At 34.4% G+C, this 22,856-nt stretch overlaps 1 protein-coding gene across 1 annotated transcript in view; it reads right to left on the reverse strand.

The window, feature by feature from the left end:
- Window positions 1-462: 462 nt before the first annotated feature.
- The window catches only part of TMF1 (TATA element modulatory factor 1), a 45,245-nt gene continuing 22,851 nt past the window's right edge, over window positions 463-22,856 (reverse strand). The window contains 10 exon segments of the mRNA XM_037800067.1: window positions 463-3,471; window positions 4,191-4,316; window positions 5,409-5,561; window positions 5,844-5,945; window positions 6,791-6,883; window positions 7,122-7,191; window positions 8,046-8,070; window positions 8,073-8,237; window positions 11,192-11,348; window positions 12,062-12,154. Of these exon segments, the coding sequence (XP_037655995.1) occupies window positions 3,328-3,471; window positions 4,191-4,316; window positions 5,409-5,561; window positions 5,844-5,945; window positions 6,791-6,883; window positions 7,122-7,191; window positions 8,046-8,070; window positions 8,073-8,237; window positions 11,192-11,348; window positions 12,062-12,154 (1,128 nt within the window). The 3' untranslated portion in view covers window positions 463-3,327.

Genomic DNA, 22,856 nt, shown 5'->3' on the forward strand with positions numbered 1-22,856 from the left:
GGCCAAAGATGGGATAATTTAAAGCATCAATTATTTTATAGAAATATATAATATAGAAATGTTAAAACTTTTAGAAGGATATGATACTGTTTAAGATTAAAAATAGATACTAATCATCTTTAGAGACATTGCCAGTAGTTACAATAAGTAAATTCTTAGAATTATGTTTTCCAAAATATATCTTCAGAAAAACTAGCTTAATAAAAAATTATATTCTTAACAATGTGATATAACAAAAAAAATTGGGTTTATCCTCATTTTTAAAAAATATGAATTGCAAAGTTATAAAAGTTATATCATCTTCATAAAATGGTACTATTTTCATTCACTGGTATTGACCACTCTAACTTGTGTTGAAAATGAAATACATTACTATTTAAAAATCTTTATTCAAATCAGAACCATGCTTATTATTTACAATATCTTTCAATTAGAATTAAAATATATAACATCAATCTATGGTTTCAAGCATAGTTTTAGCCCTTTGCCAAATATATAATTAAAGTTATTAGAGTTTAAAACTGACCCATAACAGGGGAAATTAGATTAACTTTTTAAAATGAGAATGAAAAATTATGGTACACTAGAACATACATGTACATATACTAAACAAACAGTAGTAAAATGAGATAAAACACCTACGGTCAGTTCCTCTTTCTTTGTGTGGCTATTTTATAAATACTATAAATCATATACTTTTAATAAATATTCAAATAAAATAGTTAGTAAATCATATAAGTCAATTGAAGGATCATTTATTCCTGAACAATTTTCCTTTTACTTAATTACAAAAACTCACTTTCCTTAGGTCACAATTATCCATATTTAGAATCTCCTAAATCACAATATAGATATATTTGGTACATTCCACATACTAAAAACACTGTACAACTGAACTTCTTTATAAAGAGGCAAAGGAAAAATAAGAAATAGCAGTGTCAATTTAGCCTCCAAACAGTTGGAACAACTCTTCAAGTCTGTGCTTAGTTGTCTATATTTCTTCAAACATTCATGCCTCTTATTTGTAGCATTTTTATGTTTTATTTCAAGAATGTTAATATCTAATTGCAAACTATTTTCTTATCCCTTAAAATATAAATATTATTTTACTAGAATATGGATAAGGAAGTTTTAATATCAGTGAAACACAGCAACCAATATTCAACAGGTATTCTGCCACTTGGTGGAACTTTTTAAGAATTTGATTCAACATACCTTCTCAATTTAAGAATCTATAAAGTGATCTAAGTACCATCAAAATAAGATCAGCTTGAGTATCAGTTGTTAATTTGCTGTTAAAGAATAATATATGCTAATACACAGCCAGAGATTTAAATAGATATTTGTCATTTTTAAATAAATTGAAAACACTTTAATTTTATGTGGAATTGATTTTATTAAAATTAATAAGGATTAAGAAAAAAGAATGTTTACTATTATGAAATTGTAAGGCATAGAAGAATTTTATTTTAATCCTTTCTCCACAAACTGAAAGAGTTTGTTTTCTCCAATAATGGATATTTTAGAAGAACAATTCATAATTCTAAACTCTTGGTTTCAAATGCTTGAAAGAAATCTGTAACTTATATGTTTTCTGTATTTTCTAATTCTGTACATTTCTTATTGCTATCAATCTTACTCTGCCCCTGAATATTTTTTAAAAGTCAACAAAATGATATTAGACTGCTTTTTACCACTAAAATACAGAAAATTTTATGAATTTGGCTCATGCTCAAAGAATATTTATTAAAGCTACAATCAGAGATCCACTGACAGAAATGCTGCCTGGAACATGAAAAGAAAGAAATGAGGTCACTTGAATTGCCCTGAAAGTTCTCCAAATTCTTTCAACCTGGCTTACTCATACTCCAAAATCCCAGTGTTTAAATTTAACTGAAAATTAAATGAGAGCTTTTATTACCAAATAAAAGCAGTTAAATAACTTTCAGTAATAAAATGTATCAAAATATTTCAAAGATCTAAAACACAGCCTGGTTAATTTCTGAACAAAATAACATTTGGAAAGCATAGCTATTTTTCAAAAAGCTATTCTACAATATTTTTGTGTTTTAAGTTCAAGAAAAAAATAAAATAAAATTTACAAAATTGCAAAAATACAAAACTTAAATTAACTTCTATAATTCTATTTTGTTATGGATACTGTGAATATCAACACAGTTTTTAATGTGCCAAAAATATGGCTTTAACAAATGTGAACAAGGAATTTTTAAAGACCAAATTATGTTAATAATTGTATTGCTTTTTATTCATTAAATAGGATAGTAAAACAATACCTCTTTCAAAATCACTTAAATGTTACTCATCCCATCACAAAACCATTTAAATTTTTTTCACTATCCAATTATGACCAGATAAACAATGAAGAGCCAGCTGCAGCCTTCTCCTGACAGGTACCAAAGAGACATTTGCACAGACTATGGAAGCGGGTTCTGTAAGTTCACTTACTAAGAATTATACCAATTCTGGCTAAGAACATGAAATGTAGTAAATTTTCAAACCAAAAAATAAAAAATGTTTGAATTATTCACCCTTTAAATTTCAGACAGTCTCAGTGTGACTTCTACTTTTTAAAAAAAAAATTTTTAGTTCAAAATTTAGTAACTGCTTTTTAATAGTTTTTTTCACTTGAACACTGAATATACATTTTTATGAGTAGTAATTAGATATGCTGAAGATTTAAGTGTGGAAGATTCTAAAGTTTCAATATTTCAACATTATTCATTAGATGGTCTCAATACATACACATATAAATTACAGACACAGTTATATATCTACAATACATATATGAATACCACTTTCCTTCCATAACCACACTGATATGAAGATAAAGTAATAAATCTCTCTGCTATTCAAGACAAAAAAATAATGGATGCTTTAAGAAATTAATCTTTAAAGAACAGTTTCAAAAATAAAGTTTAGGTCAGCTTTAAGGTAAGTTCTATTGACTTGGGTGGAAGGAAGCTTGTTCTTGAAACTAATAATTTTTCACTGAGATATCAACTACAGGCTTTTTTTCCAAACTGAAAACCCATATCTTTTTTGTTATAAAAGGGAAAAATATTACAGTAATTATATCAATTTGAGATTAGAATCAAGAAGACAACAATTGCATCTTGGAAAAAAAGTTCAAATATTGCACAAAATGATGTAACTGCAAATAGTACTACACATTGTAAAGCAGTGTTTTCCAATTTCTGAACTCTACAGTAAACCCCACTTTCTAAATCTTTAAAAGAATTTATTGGAAATCCGCATTCAGATATTCAATGTCTACATTCAGTTTGATGGGAATGCCATTTTCAGAAGTTAACTGAGCCTCTGTCTTAAAAGTTCATCTATTTGAGTCTTATACATATTTTTTACGTCTTCAAGATCTAATCGAAGTTCTTCTGCTTCTTCTGCTTTTTCTCCATACATCTGCAGAATAGTGTTGTATCTTTGATCCAAATCCTACAAAATATATTTGTTTCCAATTTTTAAAATCATGATACAGAACATCTGTAATATTATATTATCATAAAAGTCAACAATAAACACATTACAACTTAAAGGTATATACTCATCTCTTTTAAAAATTAAGCTCACATTACAATCTATGTTGGAATAAATAGTAAACTCAAGAAGCCAGATGGTTATGAATCTTACCATAGCTCTCCACTAAATCTACAATTCTCCCCACATATGGCTTAGTCTTCCCTCCCACTCATTTAAGCACATCTGATTTAATTTAAGTCTCTCTGGTTCATTATGGTTAAGTTCTACCTGGCAATTAGCCCACAGGAAAAGTCAAAAGAAAATATATTTTCATTTAAGATTGAACAGTGTCTCCTCAAATCCAAATACGCTAATTGTGATACATATAACATCAGTGAATGAAATACTACTAATCTCATGTAAAGTACAATCTTATAAGGGAGGGTTGGCCAAATAAAATCTAGTTCTTTTCTTATACTGGGCCTAAGCAAAGTTGCAAAAAATACTGTGAATGTGTAATACGACAAGCAACATAAAAAGACTCATCCTTAGAGGGCTTTACTCAAATATTAATACTCTATAATTGTCAAAGAAATTATTAAAGTAAACATATACATTTTATGTAAACTAGAAATATAACATAACATACCTGGATAAAAACATCTTAGACTCATTCTCAAGTGAAGAATACTTACTCTTAGCTGAGTTCGAAGTTTGGGTATTTCCTTTACTTTCTCTTCAAGTTCATCGTTTTGATTTGTTAATTTAACTAGCTCTTCAGCCATTACTGATCGAGTTTTTTCCAGATTGCCAATTTCTAACTGAGAAACATTACCAGAAAATAGTCTAAATCAAAACATATCTTATATAAAACTCCCACTAATACAAACATATTTACAGTGTAATTTCTGAAGAAATAGATACGTCAACACATAATCATGAACTAGCTCTTTCCTAATTAAAAAAGAAACAGTGGCAAAAAAAAGTTCCAACTTTTCTCAGAGGTATACCATTTACAGGGTTTACTATGCAAGAGATAGCGAACTAAAGAAAATCCAATCATTTGTTTGAAATATGTAACCTTATGTTTTTCTCTAATCTAAAGAAATAACACACATTTCAATTATTCTAAATTACTACGAGAAGAAAGGAGCTAATTAGTTCCCTGAAACACATCATACTGGGCTCTACAAACATAATAGGTATTAAGATTATTCTGATCTACTTTTTTCCAATTCAAGAATGTTTTCTTTAATAGAGTAAAATTTTCAAAATCATTTACTAGTAACAGAAGTTTTTTATTTACCAGTGAGTGTATCACATTTAACACTGAAAATAGGTAAAAGGTTTTAATGTTTCTCACCGTATTAAGTTTTTAAAAAGCAAGAAAAGATGTGGAGATGCTCCCTCCCCACTCAGGATGTCTACTTCCATGTACAAGATATGACAGTTTCAACCTCTCTCCCCCACCTTTACTCATTTCTTGCTGGGGAAGTTGGAGCAACTTATCTAAGTGATAAATTTGGGAAGAATCAAGTGGGCATGTAGCACAGCAACTTCCCTTTTTTCCCTTGTGAAAAAGCTGCCTGTAGGGAGTAAGCATTTGCTGCTCCTGGATGCTTTCAAGTCTTACCAACACATAGGGAGGTCTGTTCCTGCCAAGCTTTTCCTGTGTCAGAGTAGATGAGTCTGCCTAATTCTGGAATTCAGTTAGCAGGCCCCTTTGGCTTTATACTTAGCTATTTTCTCTAACTAGCATTCCTCATTAATTTAACTGATGCATTTTGGGCTTCCCATGCTACTATCTCATCTTATTGCTTGATTTATTCAGAATTCAGATAAACATAAAGGTTGCTATTTACTGGACCCCCATATTTCATTTATTTCTATAGTACATTTAATTTTTCCAATACCTGTAAATGAGTAATTTCTCCTTCCCTTAGCTTTAGTTGAGACTGTAGATTTTCAATAATGCTTGATCCAGCTCCCATTCTTACAGCATCATAAATATTGCTTCCATTTGCTGATGCAGACATTGGTCCAAATGAGTGATCATGAGGCTCATCCTATGTTAATTAAATAAAAGAAAGCATACACATTATTATATATTGTGTTTCATCATCAGAGTCAAACAGAACAGGTCTGTCAATTCTTGCTTTAAAATGTCTTCTAGTCTCAAAGGCAGAAATCATCTATACTTCCTCACTGCAATTAGTACTCCTTCACAAATATTCATATGAATTGCCTATGGAATGGCAAGGTTATGGTGATAGATAATCTGTTATCTGGTATTTTGTTTATCATTATTCCATTTAAGAACTAAGCACATGTAAGAAATAAAACATCACCTGAGAGAGAAAAGATGTTTGTAGCCCTGCCATATCAACTCCACTTATTGAACTTGAGCGTGACATTGTGGGAGTGCTAGAAACAGAAAATGGTTTGCGTTCCTTAAGGAGTTAAAAAATAAATAAAAATCAGTTCAGGTTAAAGACAAAAAAAGAAAAATCAAGATAATTTTCTAGGAGCAATGAGAACAAAGTCTCTTTTCTTATTTCCCTCATAAAATGTTATAGATACGATTTCTAAAGTCTTATTGAAGACATTATATTGAATAATTCAAAAAGTATAAACAGACTTTATTATCAAATCATCTCAGGACCCATTTATGTTACAACAACAATTTTTCAATAGAATGAGAATGTTTTTGTTGAAACAATTATATTAACTGACTTCATATTTTATAACACATCATGTTAGTCTATTTCTTTAGAATGAAATTACTAATGAGTTTTACACACCACAAAGTTTCTGGCATATCCATTTTATTTTTAGTATAATTTTTAATTCAAAAGATAATTTTAATTTACATGTAGATAGTTTTAATAGATTAAGCTAACCACCAAGAATACTCTAATACCTTACATATAGAAAACTCACATTAGAAAAACTACTTTCATTAACCAGAAAGAAAGTGAACAAGCCAGTTTATTGCCACAGTGTGTAGGGGTAAATGAGGTGCACTAGTTTCAGTGAAAGACCACAAAACTCGTTAAATCAAGGGGAAAAATGTTCTGTAATTCAAATCCTAGATATCACAAATCTCTTAGGATATACTCAGATTACTATGGATCTACTCTGAACAAGGCACTGATTATAGTACTAGAATTATCATTATATTGATTCCAGATACAAAAAAAAAATGGTACTTATAAAGTACAACAATCAGCGATTAATCATAGCTGCTACTAAATGGTTACACCAAAAACAAAGAAATACAAAGGAAGTTTAATACCTTTTCCTTTATTGCTTCTTGAGTGAAAATTGCTTTCTTCCTTTCTTGTTCAACTTTCATTTTTTCCATTTCTAACTGACTATTCAACAGTGTCTAAAGGAGGAAGATAAACTTAAGATAATTTCTGACACTAATTCATGCCATTATAATAAACCAATCTCAAAGTTAGGAGCATAAAATAATTCTTCAATTTGTTTTATGACTAAAGACCAAATTCCAAAAGCAGTGGCATCACCCATTTCTTCTCAGCATCTCCTTAGTTCACTAACATCCCCAACCATCCTCTAATGTAAGCCTTAAGAAATGAGTGAACACTAACAGAAAGAATTACCTTTTCTTTCCTTGTCTCTTCAAGTGTTCTTACATATTCATCTTTTAGGTTTTCTAATTCGACCTGGTACCTATTAAACCAGAGGGAATGAAACAAAATAAAAAAGATGAAAGTATAGACTATTAAAAATTCACTACTTTATTACTATGGTTACATATTTAGTAGTCATTTCTATTACAAGCTCTACATCAGAGATTTTCCAACTATGCTCTCCAGAGCACTTGTATGCTACTCTGAGGCTGAATTACAAGTAAAAATCTCCACTTTTATCCATTTAGTTTATGGTATTTATTGGTGCTTTGGGTTAAGATTTCATTTGAAAAAGACTTTCTAAAAATAATTATGAATACCACCATTCTAAAATATAATGGGATTGTGCAAGAGCTTGTCAGAGGATGCTATGAAAACATCTGCAAAAATTCAGATATTTATAAACCATTTTTATTTGACTACTTTTTTTAAAAAGTAATATATCCAAGGAAGAACTCACAGGACAAAAATACACTCATCACAGTCTTAATATAATTTCATAAAGACGGATTTTACAGCTTGTGGTTTTCAAAAACCCAGACATTTATTTAGAAAGACTGGAATTATGCCAAAACCCTAACATAAGAATAATTCTAATGGGTAGTTTCCAAACTTTTTTGTGGTTGTGGACTCTTGAAAAATCCAATTAAAGGTATGAATCCTTTCTCTGCAAAAATGCACATGCATACAATACATGGCACACAATTTCAAGAGCCAAGGTGAAATTCAATGAATCCTAGCACTAACATGCTATAATAATATCCTATTACTAATGACCCTAACTTTAAACACTGAAATATTTGTTTTTAGATCTCAGTGCTAGGAAGTTAAAAGCCAACAATATATTTTTGGTGCTTCAAAATGTCAAATAATAACTCAAGAAAACATGCTCACCGATTATTTTCATCCTCCAGTTTCTTAGCCTATTTTTCTCTGATTCTAGTTGAGCCTGATATCTACTGTTTTCTTGTCTTAAGAGAGAATTCTGTGACTCCATGGAAGACATTTGAATTTTGTTGGCAAGGAGTTCTTCTGTAGCCGCACGTTCTCTTTCAACTGCTGCTGCCAATAAGGTCTGGGATTCACCTGATTGTAGGATAAGAGAAAAAAAAAAAATCACATATACATATACCCAAGAGACCAAGGTACCAAGAGACCAAGGTACCAAGTAGATTCTGACTTCAAACTTTTAATGATGCAAGTAGCTATGCTTAAAACTGAGAACTATTTAGTGCCTAAGGCAGGACTGCCCACAGAGACAAAAGAACCAATCTTAACTCATACCTGCTTTATCATCTTTTTCCCAAAATACTTTATTTTGAAAGTAGAGTCTTAAAAGAATAGTGGCTCAACAAATAGAGCTGGAGCAATTTGATATCCATAGGCAAAAAAATGAACCCCAGACTCACACCATATATAACAATTAACTCAAAATAGATCATGGACTTAAATGTAAAACATAAGACTGTAAAACTTTTAGAACAAAACACAGAAGAAGATCTTCAGGATGTAAGGCTAGACAAAGAGTACTTATATTTGATACCAAAAGCATGAGCCATGAAAAAAACATATAACTTGGACTTCAACAAAATTTTAAGCTTTTGCTCTGTGAAAGACTGTGTGAGGAGAACAAAAAGACAAGCTACAGATTGGGAGAAAATATTTGCAAAGCACATATACAACAAAAGACCGATATATATATAAAACTCTCAAAACTCAACAGTGGAAAAAAAATCCAATTAGGAACTGGGCAAAAGACATGGATAGACATCTCACTGAAGTAGATACACAAATGGAAAATATGCACATGAAAAGATGTTAAATATCATTAGTCATTAAGGAAAAGCAAATTAAAACCACAATAAGAAATCACTATGCATATGTTAGAATGACAAAAAGTACAAAAAGTGACTATCAAATGCTGGCAAGAATGGGGAGAAACTGGATCACTCATAAATACAGTCCTGCGGGGAAAACAGTTCAGCATTTTCTTAAAAAACTGAATATGCAACTACCACAAGACCTAGCAATTGCACTTCTAGGCATTTATCCCAGAGAAACGAAAACTTATATTCTCACAAAAAATTACAGAAATGTTCATAGCGGCTTTATCTGTAATAGCTAAAATCTGGAATCAGACCAGATGGCCATCAGGTGAATGGTTAAACACACATATCATAGAATAACACTCAACATCAAAAATGAACGAACTATTGACAAGCACAATGATCTGGATGAACGTCTATGGAATTAGTCTGAGCAAAAAAAGCCAAACCCAAAATGTCACATATAGTATGATTCCATTTATATAACAGTTTTGAAATGAAAAAATATTAGAAATTGAGGACTTATAGATAAGTGGTGCCAGAGGTTAGGAACTTGGGAAGGCAGGCTGAAAGGGTGCTTGGCGTGGTTATGAAAGGGCAACAGGAGAGATCCTTGTGGTAGTGGAACAGTTCAGTATCCTGACTGTGGTGTTGGATACACAAAAAAGTGGTAACACTGTACAGAACTGAATACACACATACACACAAATGAGTACAAGTAAAACTGGGGAAATATGAATAAAATCGATGGATTCTGTCAATATCAATACCTTGGTTTTGATAAAAACAAGCAGTGAATAAGATTCTGAGATTTTAACCAAGGAAGGAATTCTTCTATTTTTTTCTTCACCAAAGCCACCTAATGATAGAGGATAAAAACCAAAGTTGCCCCTTTGAAAGTTCATTATGTCTCTCTAGTCTCCTAAGTGTGCAATTTGTATAATCTGTACAAATTTGCATTCTCAGTGTATCATATCTATGCTTCTTATAATAGATATAATAGGTATTTTTGTCTGGTAGCTTTGCCAATATCCCAGCACAATAGAAGATATCCCTGAGAGCATGCAGTCTCCATTTTGAAAACCCCAAAGGGGCTTCTAGCTTTCATTTACTATTAAATAAATATTCATTTCAGAAGATGTCAATTTTAGATGGCTCATATTTCACACAAACTGATTTCAAAAACGCTGTCATAGATGAACCAGTTAATCTTAGTTCAGTGAAATTTTTGGAAGCAGATGAAATTTTTTTCCAGATAAAATCTTACATGGAACTCCAATTAAAAAAAAAAAAAGATGAAGGAGGCACTAATTTCATTAAAGCAGCCTGGAGGAGCCCAGCACCTTATTTTATCAAGTTTCCCTCTCATCGTGCCGGGAGATGCTAAAATATCCTAGGGATCTACTGAGTATGGGCTGGAAAAGCATTGATCTAGTTTACTCCTCCAATTTACAGGAAATAGCCCAGAGCATCTAAGTGAGTTGTTTGAGACTGTCTGGCTGCTTGATTAAAAACAAAACAACACTGAGATTATAGTCCATGTCTCCTGATACCCATTCAGGTCAGCTTTTATCACTACACCATGATGCCTCTCAAATTACAATTAGTTTTAGGCAAAGAGGGCACACATGACTTTTTCATGAATTTTGTAGCTTCTTGGAAATCTAATACATGCATATAATGTCTGTGCTTGAAGATAAACATCATAGAAGAATGATTTTTTTTATTAACAAATAGCACAGAAGGGCAACCTGAGGCAGGTGTGTAAAGAAGCAGAATATGGAAGACTCCAAAGCCTCTCTCTACTTGAGTTTGAGCCTAATCTTCCTTAGGCCTATCTCTGCTCTTCAAATTCTGCCACTACTAGAATCATATATGATCTCTAACTCCTAGGCTACTACAGACAAGCTAGAAAGGGGTCATATTTAGCAATGGACCAGGAAAAAAACTGAGTGTAGGAGTATGTAAAAAAGGAAAGAAGGATGTAGAAGTATTTTGGACAGTATCTGACACAGCACAAGAGGGTAAAATGGTTCGGAGGCATAGTAAAGGTATTAGAGAATAAATGCAAAAAAAGGAGAAGAGGTAAGAATCTACAGGTTAGACACAAATATAAATATCAGTTCAGGTGAATTTCAATTTCATACCATTATCCTATTTCTACAAACAAGACACAAGAGCTTCTGCATCGAGCATAAAAACTAAAGCAGTTACCAAGCCTATCAGAAAGATTCTTCTCTAACTTCTCCCACGCTGACGTCTGGGACCCTAAAGTTGCTTGCAAATTTTCTATTTGTCGAAGTAATGGTCTTGTTGTTGATGACACACTTTGACTTAGATCTTGGTTTCGATTCTCTGCTTCTTGGAGTCTCTGAAGCATGAAAGTCTTAAGTCATTACCACTAACAGCAATAAAAACATTAGCAAACCTAAGCTTTATGAGAGACTTCAAGAAAAAAATTGTCTTCCAAGGATAGATTATCGGCTGTTTTATTAAATTATTTTCTAATTGTTCAATCCTTAAATTGGATTAAGTTGCATAATACAGTAACTACATAAGTGCTTCCTTATAAAACACTTCTAAGATAAAGGTATCCTTTAATTACCTGGAGGCAAAAAGCATTAAACCAAGCCTACCAGTATTTGCCTCATCCGTACACTTTTAAGTACTTATAAAAACAGAAAGATTAATCTGATTTATATTTTCTCTTCCTTTTCTTGTGCATGTTCACTAACTGAAAATTCATAGACTAGTGGCATAGGAACTGGAAACCAATTATTTGACCCACAGTAATCAAAGAATGATAATAACTAATAAACCAGTTATTACAAATGAAGAAACAATACTGAATATACAACAAATCTATCATGATAAAATTACTTTCTATAAAACAATATTAGGGTCTTTCCTATATATTATTAAGGTACCCACTGGGATTTTCTTCATATAAGTCACAAAAATAGAGCAAATGAAAAGTATGGTAGTAAATTTCTCGATTTTATAAACATTACCACACTAAGACATTTTGATCTACAGGAAAGCACATACTTCTTGGATTTGTGTTTAGGACAACTGTGACAATACCTGCTGGAGTTCACTGATTTCATGGCGTAAATAATCCTCTTTTCTGGCAGCTGCTTGTTCTGCACGTTGCAGTGTCAGCCTAAGGTCCCCCACCTGTATAAGCAGAAACAATACACTGTCACAAACAATATCAAAACATTATCTAAAACTTCTAGTTACCTACATATTTTGTGATGTGTCTATTCATTGTTCATTTATAAAGTTTTACATTATCCAGTGTGCTTTTACATATGTTTATCACATATCCCATTCATCAACCAATTCCAAAACTGTATGCATATTCAATACCCACTTAGTAAAGAACTCTGCTAGGCAAAGAAAAACACAGACATGTGTACAAGACACAACTACTACCATATAATAGAGGAGAAGGGATAACGCACTCATAAATTTTTACAATATAGACAGAATGTAATAGAAGCTATATGAACTATAAAAAGTAGGTGTTACACTCATACAAAGCTGTACACATTGTAAACTACCATAGCCTTTTTGGATAACATTATGGCAACATGTTTAAAGAGTTATCAAATTTTCACATCTTTTCACCTAGTCATTCCAGTTCTGGGAATTTACGCTACAGAAGCATATCTGTAACTGTGAAAAGATATTGCCCACCATGTTAAGCTAGACAAGCAAAACCAAACCAAACCAAACCAAAAAAACTATACTAAACTGGAAATACTCTGTATATCCATCAGTAATATATTTTTACAAATTTTGATACATTCATAAACTTAATATTTAATAAAAATTAAGTTAGGATTTATTATTAAATGGAAAAACTAAGAGATAATTATGTATGATATCAATTATTAAAAAAAAACGTACATAGAGATAAGAATGGGAAGGTAAAGGGTGAAGGTTTTAGGAATGGTAGCTCCATACACTACCTCCCATTCCCCCAATTTAAAAAAAATACATTGTTCCAAAGTATTTTTCATTTAAAATATTAATATTTTATCTATCCCAGTGATAAAGTGGCAGAAATATATTACTGAAATATATGGAATATATAGCAAAATACTGTAAACAACCCAAACATCCCTCAATAAAAACTAGCTGAATAAACAATGGTATATTCACATACTGAAGTAGTACACAACTATAAAAAGGAATAAAACAAAAAGTTCTATGTTCTACTACAGAGTGATCACCAGGTTATGTCATTAAGTGAATAAAGCAAAGTGTAAAACAATATAAATAGTACACTATTTTTGTGTAGGAAGGATGAGAGAGATATACACAAATATATGAGTGTATGTATACATTTGTGTATGTATATATGCAAATGTACAGATATACATATTTTCTAACACTTACAAATAGAAACACTGAAAAGATAAATGAAACACTAATAAAACTGTTACCTATAAGCAAAGAGAAGGAATGGAAAGGGGTTAAATTTGAAGCAAATTTGTCTGAATATATTGTTATATACTTTTCACTTCAGTTCTCATATTCAAAATGTAATATTAAATCAAAAAGGTATTAAGGTCAATGGGGAAAGAATAGTCTTTTCAACAAATGGTGCAGAGACAACTGGATACCTACATGTGAAAGAATAAACTTGGACCTCTACCTCATACCAAATATAAAAGTGAATTGAAATCGATGAAAGACTACATGCCAGAGCTAAAACTATACTGGAAGGAAACATAGGTGAAAATCTTCAAGAACCTAGATAAAGCAATAGTTTCTTAATTATGACACCAAAAGTACAAGCAAGCAACAAAAGAAAAAACAGATAAAGTAGACTTTATCAAAATTAAACACATACATCAAAGGACGCGATGAAGAATGTAAAAAGACAACCCACAGAATAGAAAAAATTATTTGCAAATCATATATCTGATACGGGTCTAATATCCAGAATACATAAAGAAATACAATTCAACAATAAAAAGACAAATCCAATTTTAAAATGGGCAAAGGAAATCTGATTGTGGGAAGATGGCAAGGTAGGAAGCTCCAAGAATCAGTCCTTCTACCAGAACAACTATTAAACAGGTAGGAATTATCCAAACCAACTAATTGAAAACTCTGAAATTCAGTAGAACATTGTACAACATCCAGGGAAAAGTGGAAGAGGCTGGCAAATTACAGTAAATACCAGTAAACTGCTCTCTCAGTGAGGTGGTTACCAGCACCCATCCCCCACTCTCATAGCAAGCAACAGTGGAGTCTGGCCTCTGGAATAGCTTGCTGTGCCAGAAAGGGACATAAAAGTCCATTTCACCAAGCTCCAGGGTGAACACAGGCCAATCACTGATCACGGCTTTTGATTAGCAACTTCAGATCTCTGTGGGCCCGTTCTGAGAGTGGCCACTGCTCCAACCTGCCACAAAAGTGGTGAAGTAACTTAAAGAAGATGTGCTTCCTCAGAGCTGTGGAGGACAGTTGAAGGGATGCATTTACTGGGCAAGTCAAGAAAGTACAGCTTTGGGAAGACATGGAAAAAACTCCTGGCATCCTTCCAGGCCCCAACCTCATCCCATCTCCAAGGCAGTTTGGAATCTACTGATGTTCCCTTTGTGGGTCCCTGGCTTTGTTCCACCTGGGAAAGACTGACCTGGGAAACTCCTCTCCAGCATGCCCCTCTCCCAGAATTTGCCAGCTAGGCAAAAACAGCTTGAAACAATGAAAGCAGGAAAGAAACATTAAGGTGAATGGCCTGGGGCAAAGCCTTATCTGCTTTAAGTCCAGCAGAGGAAGACCCAAGAGACAGATAAGGTCTAATGCCCCCATAAACAGGGGAATTTCTATTGCACTAGCAAGTAAAAGCCCAGGACAAGACACAGGCCCAGAAAAGACAGGGGGAACCCTGCACTTTGCATTTGCCTTGGGTGGACCTACCTCATAAAAAGGCTGACACTAAAGAAAATCTCTGTCCTATCACCACCTGGTTACAAGCTCAAGAACAGATATCTCATGAAATAAATTCCAGATTTAACTGTGCAATAAAAGATTACACGGCAAACAAAGAAACATGAAATGATGACCCATTTCTGGATAAAAATCCAGAAAACCCCAATGAAGAAAACCAGACTGTGGACATACCACACAAAAACTTAAAAAAAAAATTTTTTTTTTCAATATGCTCAAGGAGATGAAGGAAAACACAGAGAAAGAACTAAAGGCTATCAGGAAAACAATGAATTAACAATATAGAATGTCAAAAACAGACAGAATTTTTAAAAATGAATTAATCAGAACTACTGGAGTTGAAGACCACAATAATGGATGTGAAAATTTCCCAGGAGGGTTACAACAGCATATTAGAGCTGGCAAAACAAAGAATCAGCAAACTCAAAGACAAGACAATTGAAATGAGTGAGGTGCTGAGGAGCAGAAACTATAAAATTATAAAAAAACAAAAATAGCCTAAGAGATCTCTGGGATACCATTAAGTATACCAATATACACATGATGGAAGTCACAGAAGAAAAGAGAGAAAGGGGCAGAAGGAATATTTAAAGAAATAGAAAACTTCCCAAATTTAGCAAAAGACATGAATATATACACCTCCAAGGAGCCCAGAAAACACCAACCACAGTAAACTTGAAGAAAAATACACCTTATCACATACTGATCAAAACTGCCAAATGTAAATGAAAAGGAGAGAATTCTGAAAGCTGCAAGAGAAAAGCAACATGTTAGGTACAAGGTAGTCTCAATCAGATTACATGTGATTTGATATCAGAAAACATGGACACAAAAAGGCAGTTGGGCTGAAATACTTCAAAGTACTCAAAGAAAACAATTGTTAACCAAGAATTTTATATATAGCAAGACTTTTTTTCAAAAATGAGGGGGAGATTAAGACATTCCCATATAAACAACAGCTGAGGGAGTTCATCACCACTAGACCTGACCTACAAGCAATGCTAAAGGGAATTCTTCAGACTGAAAGGAAAGGACACTAAACAGTAGCTCAAAGCAGCGTAAAGAAATAAAGACCTGTAGTATAGGTAACCTTTTGGGTAATTATAAATGCCAATACTACAGTGTTGTATTTTTTGGTATACAACTCCACTTGTTACTACAGGTGCTAAAATGCAAATGTGTAAGAAGAATAATGAATCTACAGTTTCTGACATACAAAGTACAAAGATACAATTTGTAACAAGTACCCAAAAAAGGTGGGGTGAGAAAGGAGTATAGGAACAGTGTATGTGTATGCTACTGAAGTCAAACTGGTATCAAATTAAATAGGATTGTTGTATATTAGGATGTTAAATTTTAACCCCATGGTATCTAGAAGGAAAATATATGAAAAATATATCCAGATAGAAATGAGAAAGGACTCAATATGGTACAATACAAAAAAATCAAATAAAAGTGAAAGTAGGCATTAATGGAAGAACTGAAGGCCAAAAAGGTATAAAACTTACAAAACCTAAATACTAAAATGGGAGAAGAAAGTCCTGCATTATGAGGACTGACTTTAAATGCAAATGTATTAAACTCTTCAGTCAAAATGCAGAGATTAGAATGGATTAAAAAAAAAAAAATAGCATGACCCACCTATATGCTGTTTAACAGAGATTCATCTGAATTCAAAGATATAAGTAGATTGAAAGTGAAAGGATGGAAAAAATATACCATTCAAGTAGTAACTAAAAGAGAGTTGGGTTAGCTATACTAACACCATACAAAATAGACTTTAAGTCATAATCAGTTAAAAGGGACAAAGACAGTCTTCATATACTGATAAAGAGGCCAATTCAACAAGAAGATGTAACAATTATAAATACATACGCACCTAACAGCAGAGCCCCAAAATATATGAAGCAAATTCTGTCAGTTTTGAAGGGAGAAACTGACAGTTCTACATTAATACTAGGGGACTTTAATACACCGCTTTCAATAATGGATAGAACATCAAGTCAAAAGATCAACACGGAAATTTTAAGACTTCACTGACACTCTAAACTAACCAGACCTAACAGACACTTTTTTTTTTATTTTATTTTGAAATAAATTCAAAGTTACAGGAATAGTTGCAAAATCAATACAAACCCCATACACTGCATACCCTGACCTACCTCCCCTGGTACCCCAATCCATCAACTTTAACATGCTGTCACACTGCCATTTCTTTCCTTCCCTCCCTATCTATCATCCATCATCTATTGCTCTGTCTTCTGAACATACGAGAGCAAGCTGCACACATCCTTGAACAAACACTATAATTCACAAAAACAATTCCCATGAACAAGAACATTCTTTTATGCAATCCCATTAAGCACAGCTAAGAAGTTCAAGAAATTCAACATTGATACAAACCTTACATTCTATATTTCCTTTTTTTTCCCTTATGTCCCAACTGTATCCCTTTGAGCCTCCTGTCCTCCATCCTCAGATCCCGTCCAGGATCATCCTTGGCATTCAATTGTCATCTGTTTAGACTGTCTTTTTTTTTTTCAATTGTGGAAACATATATACAGCCTAAATCTTCCCATTTCACCCCCTCCCTAGCATTCCACTAGTGGGATTAATCACATTTAGAATGTTGTAATGCTATCACCTTCCCACCATCCATTACTAGAAATTTCCCTTCACCTCAAACAGCAACCCTACACTCATTTCTTAACTCCCCATTGCCCCTTCCCCCACTTCTCATAACCCATACTCTACTTTTCATCTCTATGGTCATATTCTCTGATAATTTGTGTTTACTGTGGGGCTTAAATTTAACCTCTTAAATCCATAACAATCTTGGTTTTCTTTGATACCAACCTAACTTCAATAGGACCCATAAACCATGTTCCTATACTACTCCATTCCCCTGCCTTTATATAGTTCTTGTCAAAAATTACATATTTTACATTGAGTCCAAAACCAATGATTTGTCATTAGAGTTCATGTATTTTATATCCCGTAGCAATTAAATAGTGGAATTAAAAATCAAAAATTACTGACTTCTATTTGTATTCCATTGTGGTCACAGGATGTGCTTTGAATATATTCAATTTTTTTTTATTAATTTATTGAGGCTTGTTTTATGTCCCAGCATATGGTCTATTTTGGAGAGAAATCTGTGATCACTAGAGAAAAATGTGTGTCCTGGTAATTTGGGATGTAAGGTTCTATATACGTCTGTTAAAATTCTCTATATCTCTCTCTGCTTGCTTTCTCTGTCGGTAGGGCTCCCTTTAGTATCTGAAGTAGGACAGGTCTTTTATTGGCAAAATCTCTCAGCATTTGTTTGTCTGTGAAGAATTTAAGCTCTCCCTCAAATCTGAAGGAGAGTTTTGCTGGATAAAGTATTCTTGGTTGGAAATTTTTCTCTCTGAGAATTTTAAATATGTCACGCCACTGCCTTCTCGCCTCCATGGTGGCCACTGAGTAGTCACTACTTAAGTCTTACGTTGTTTCCTTTGTATGTGGTGAATTGCTGTTCTCTTGCTGCTTTCAGAACCTGCTCCTTCTCTTCAGTATTTGGCAGTCTGATCAGAATATGTCTTGGAGTGGGTTTATTTGGATTTATCCTATTTGGAGTTCACTGGGCATTTATGCTTTGTGTATTTATACTATGTAGAAGGTTTGGGAAGTTTTCCCCAACAATTTTTTTTGAATACTCTTTTTAGCCTTTACCCTTCTCTTCCCCTTCTGGGACACCAATGAGTCTTAAATCTGGACGTTTTATTTTATCTATCGTATCCCTGAGATCCATTTCAATTTTTTTTATTTTTTTCTCCATTCTTTCTTTTGTTATTTCATTTCCTGTTCTGTGGTGTTCTAGGAAGCTGAGTTGTTGTTCAGCTTCCTCTAATCTTGTATTATGAGTATCCAGTGTCTTTTTAATTTGGCCAACAGTCTGTTTTATTTCCATAAGATCTTCTATTTTTTTATTTACTCTTGCAATTTCTTCTTTATGCTCTTCCAGGGTCTTCTTTATGTCCTTTATATCCTGTGCCATGCTCTTCTTCATGTCCTTTATATCTGTGCCATGCTCTCATTCTTTGACTGTAGTCCTTTGATTAATTGCGCCAAGTACTGTGTCTCTTCCACTTGACTTGGGTGTTTGGGATTGGGTTCTCCATATCGTCTGGTTTTAGCAAATGCTTTTAAGATTCTCTGTTGTTTTTGGCTTCTTGGCATTTGCTTTGCTTGACAGCTGTGATCTTCCAGGACCTCTGCTGAGGGAAGGCTGTGCTACATCACAAGTGCACACTTTCCCTTGAGGGAGGCCCCGGGCCACTGGGCCATGCAGGGGCGCCCCCAGCCTGATGCAAGAATGGCTGAATGGGGCGCCTCAACCCCCACCTCTTTCGCACAGCTCTGCCTTCCCAGCTCCGGGACAACTAGCTGTGGTTGCACCCAAGGCCACTGTCCACAGCCGTGTGCATGGTGCCATGGGATACACTCCCCATCAGACTGGGTTTCCTGGTGTGCTCTGGGCTGTGGATACGGCCCCAGGCAGGAGTGCCGCCAGCACGCCGAGAAGCTGGCTGCAAAGGGTGCACTTTCTTTCACCTTTGGGCTCTCCCCTCTGCCCCTCTGGCCCCAGAACAATCAGCAGCTGGTGTGGGGAGGGCTATCCTCCACGCCAGACACCGAGGCGTTGACTACAGCCCACTCCGGCAGCGCTTCACTGCGCAGTTCTCACTGCCGTATCTGCAGCCGCTCCCGGGTTTTTTTTTGTTTTTTTTTTAAAAAGAACTAGTCCGTCTCCAAACGCCAACCCGCAGTTTCCCCATACCACAGCACGGTTGCAGGACTTTCAGCCGGCTTACTCACTCGTTTTAGAATGCAGACTCCCAGTTTTACCAAGTACAGGGTCCCTATGGTTTTAGCAGACCTTGTCCAGCTGGTGCATCGCTGGAAGTGGTATTCTGGGTCACTTTCTGGTTTTTATCTAGTATTTTTCACGGAGGTGTTTTTTTGCCCTGTCTCACCTAGCCACCATCTTAGGTTCTCCTAACAGACACTTAAAGAACACTTCACCCAACAGAATTCACATTCTTCTAGAGTACACATGGCTCATTCTCCAGGGTAGACAATTTGTTAGGTCACAAAATATGTCTCACTAAGTTAAAAAATACTGAAATTATTCCACAGTGGAAGGATACCAGAAATCAATAACAGAAGGAGGAGTAGAAAATTCACAAATATTCAGAAATTAAACAATGTACTATTAAAACACCAATAGGTTAAAATGGAAATCACAAAGGAAATTGGGAAATATCTTGAAGTTAATAAAAGTACAACGTAACAAACTTATGGAAGCAGGAAAGGCACAGCTCAGAGGGAATTTTATAAGCCCTATGCTTTCATTAAAAAAGAAGATTTCAAATCAGAAACCAAACCTCAAAACTGGAAGAACCAGAAAAAGAAGAGTAAACAAAAGGAAAGCCAGCAGAAGGAATAACAAAAGTTAGAGCAAAGATAAATGACATACAGAATCAAAAAAAAAAAAAAAAAAAAAAAAAAAAACAGCGATAATCCACAAAACCAAAAGCTGGTTATTTGAGAAGATAAATAAAATTGACAAACCATTAGCTAGACTGACAAATTAAAAAAAAAAGGACACAAATTACTAAAATCAGATATGAAAAGAGCAAAATTACTATTGATCCCACTGAAATAAGGACTATAAGAGGATAATATGAACAACTGTACATCAACAAGTTAAATGACCTAAATCAAATGGACAAATCCTAGAAACACAAAAACTACCTAAACTGACTCAAGAATAAATAGATTCAACAAACAAATAACTAGTAAGAAGACTGGATCCAAGTAATCAAAAACCTCCCAACAAAGAAAAGCCCAGGACTAGACAGCTTCACAGAGGAATTTTACCAAACATTCTAAATGAATTAACACCAATCCTGCTTAAACTCTTCCAAAAAATTGAAGAGGAGGGAGCACTCACTAATTCATTCTACAAGGTCAACATCACCCTCGTACAAAAGACAGATAAATATTCCACAAGAAAAAAAATACTAGAGACCAATATCTCTTATGAATAAGAATGCAAAAATCCTCAACAAAATACTAGCAAACTGAATCCAACAGCACATTCAAAGAATTATATACCATGATCAAGTGGGATTTATCCCAGGTATGCAAGGGTGGTTCAACACAAGAAAAACAATTAATGCAATACAATATATTAACAGATTGAAGGAAAAAAAAAATCATCTCAGTTGACACAGAAAAGGCATTTGATAAAATCCAGCACCCCTTCTTTTATTTTTCTCTTTTTAAAAGCAATTTTGAGATATATTCACATAACATACAATCCTCCAAAGTGTACAGTTGTTCATAATATCGTTATATAGTTATTCATTCATCAACATGCAATCTTTGAACATTTTCATTACTCCAAAAAAGTAAAATTAAAATTAAAAAGAACATCCAAAACATCCCATTCCCCTCCTACCCCCTACTGTACATTTATTTTTTAAATACAGTTTTATTGATATATTCACACACCCTACAGTCATCCACAGTGTACAATCATTCCCAGCACTATCATACAGTTGTGCACTCATCACCAGAATCAATTTGTTAACCTTTTCCTTACTCCAAAATAAAAATAAAAGCAAAAAAGAAGACCCAAAACTTTCCATCCCCCTTATGCCACCCTATTCTTCATCTAATTTTTGTCCCTATTTTTCCACACATCTGTCCATACACTGGATAAAAGGAGTGCAAGCCACAAGGTTTTCACAATCACCCAGTCACACTGTGCAAGCTACACAGTTATACAATCAGTCTCCAAGCATCAAGGTCATTGGGTTGCAGTTTGACAGCTCCAGGTGTTTTCCTCTAGCCATTCCATCATACCAAAAACTAAAAAGTGGTATCTATATAGTGCATAAGAATACTCTCCAGAGTAACCTCTCAACTCATTTGAAATCTCTCAGCCACTGGGAGAGATTTTCTTTCATCTCTTTTCCCCTTTTTGGTCAAGAAAATCCTCTCAATTCAACAGTGCTGGGTCCAGGCTCATAGCCAGGAGTCATTTCTTGCGTTGCCAGGGGGATTCACACCCCTGGGAGTCATGTCCCATGTAGTGGGGAAGGGTAGTGAGCTCACCTGCCAAGTGGACTTAGAGAGAGAGGGAGCCACATCTGAGCAACAAAGAGGTTCTCTGGGTGAAACTCTTAGGCACAATTATGAGTAAGCTTAGCCTCTCCTTTGCAGCAACAAGCCTCACAAGGGAAAGCCCCCAGATTGAGGGCTTGGCCCACAAATTGGCATTCCTCAATATTTGTGAGAAAATCAGCAATAACCCAAGTGGGGAAGTCCAACATTTCCACATTTCTCCCCAGTTCCTCAGGGGACCCCGCAAATACACTTTCACTCTCTGCCCACATCACTCTGGGATGTATTGGGATTTCACCCCAGCCTGTATAAACTCATCAAATCCCACTTCCTATTCAAAGCTCCATGCACCTGTGGTGTACAAACAAACTGATCATACAAGTTAAATTATTCTAGTGAGCTACAGAAAATATAGATCTTGCACCAGATAAACATCTCCTCCCTTGGTCTCGCACAAAAGTTGTTTTAAAACCCAGTCAGTCTCCTCCTGAATGCCTCTTTGTTGCTCAGATGTGGCCCTCTCTCTCTGGCTAAGCCAACTTGAAAGGTGAAATCACTGCCCTCCCCCCTACGTGGGATCAGACACCCAGGGAAGTGAATCTCCCTGGCAACGTGGAATATGACTCCCAGGGAGGAATGTAGACCTGGCACCGTGGGACGGAGAACATCTTCTTGACCAAAAGGGGGATGTGAAAGGAAATGAAATAAGCTTCAGTGGCAGAGAGATTCCAAA

Source organism: Choloepus didactylus, chromosome 1 (genome assembly GCF_015220235.1).
Source record: "Choloepus didactylus isolate mChoDid1 chromosome 1, mChoDid1.pri, whole genome shotgun sequence".
NCBI lineage: Eukaryota > Metazoa > Chordata > Mammalia > Pilosa > Megalonychidae > Choloepus > Choloepus didactylus.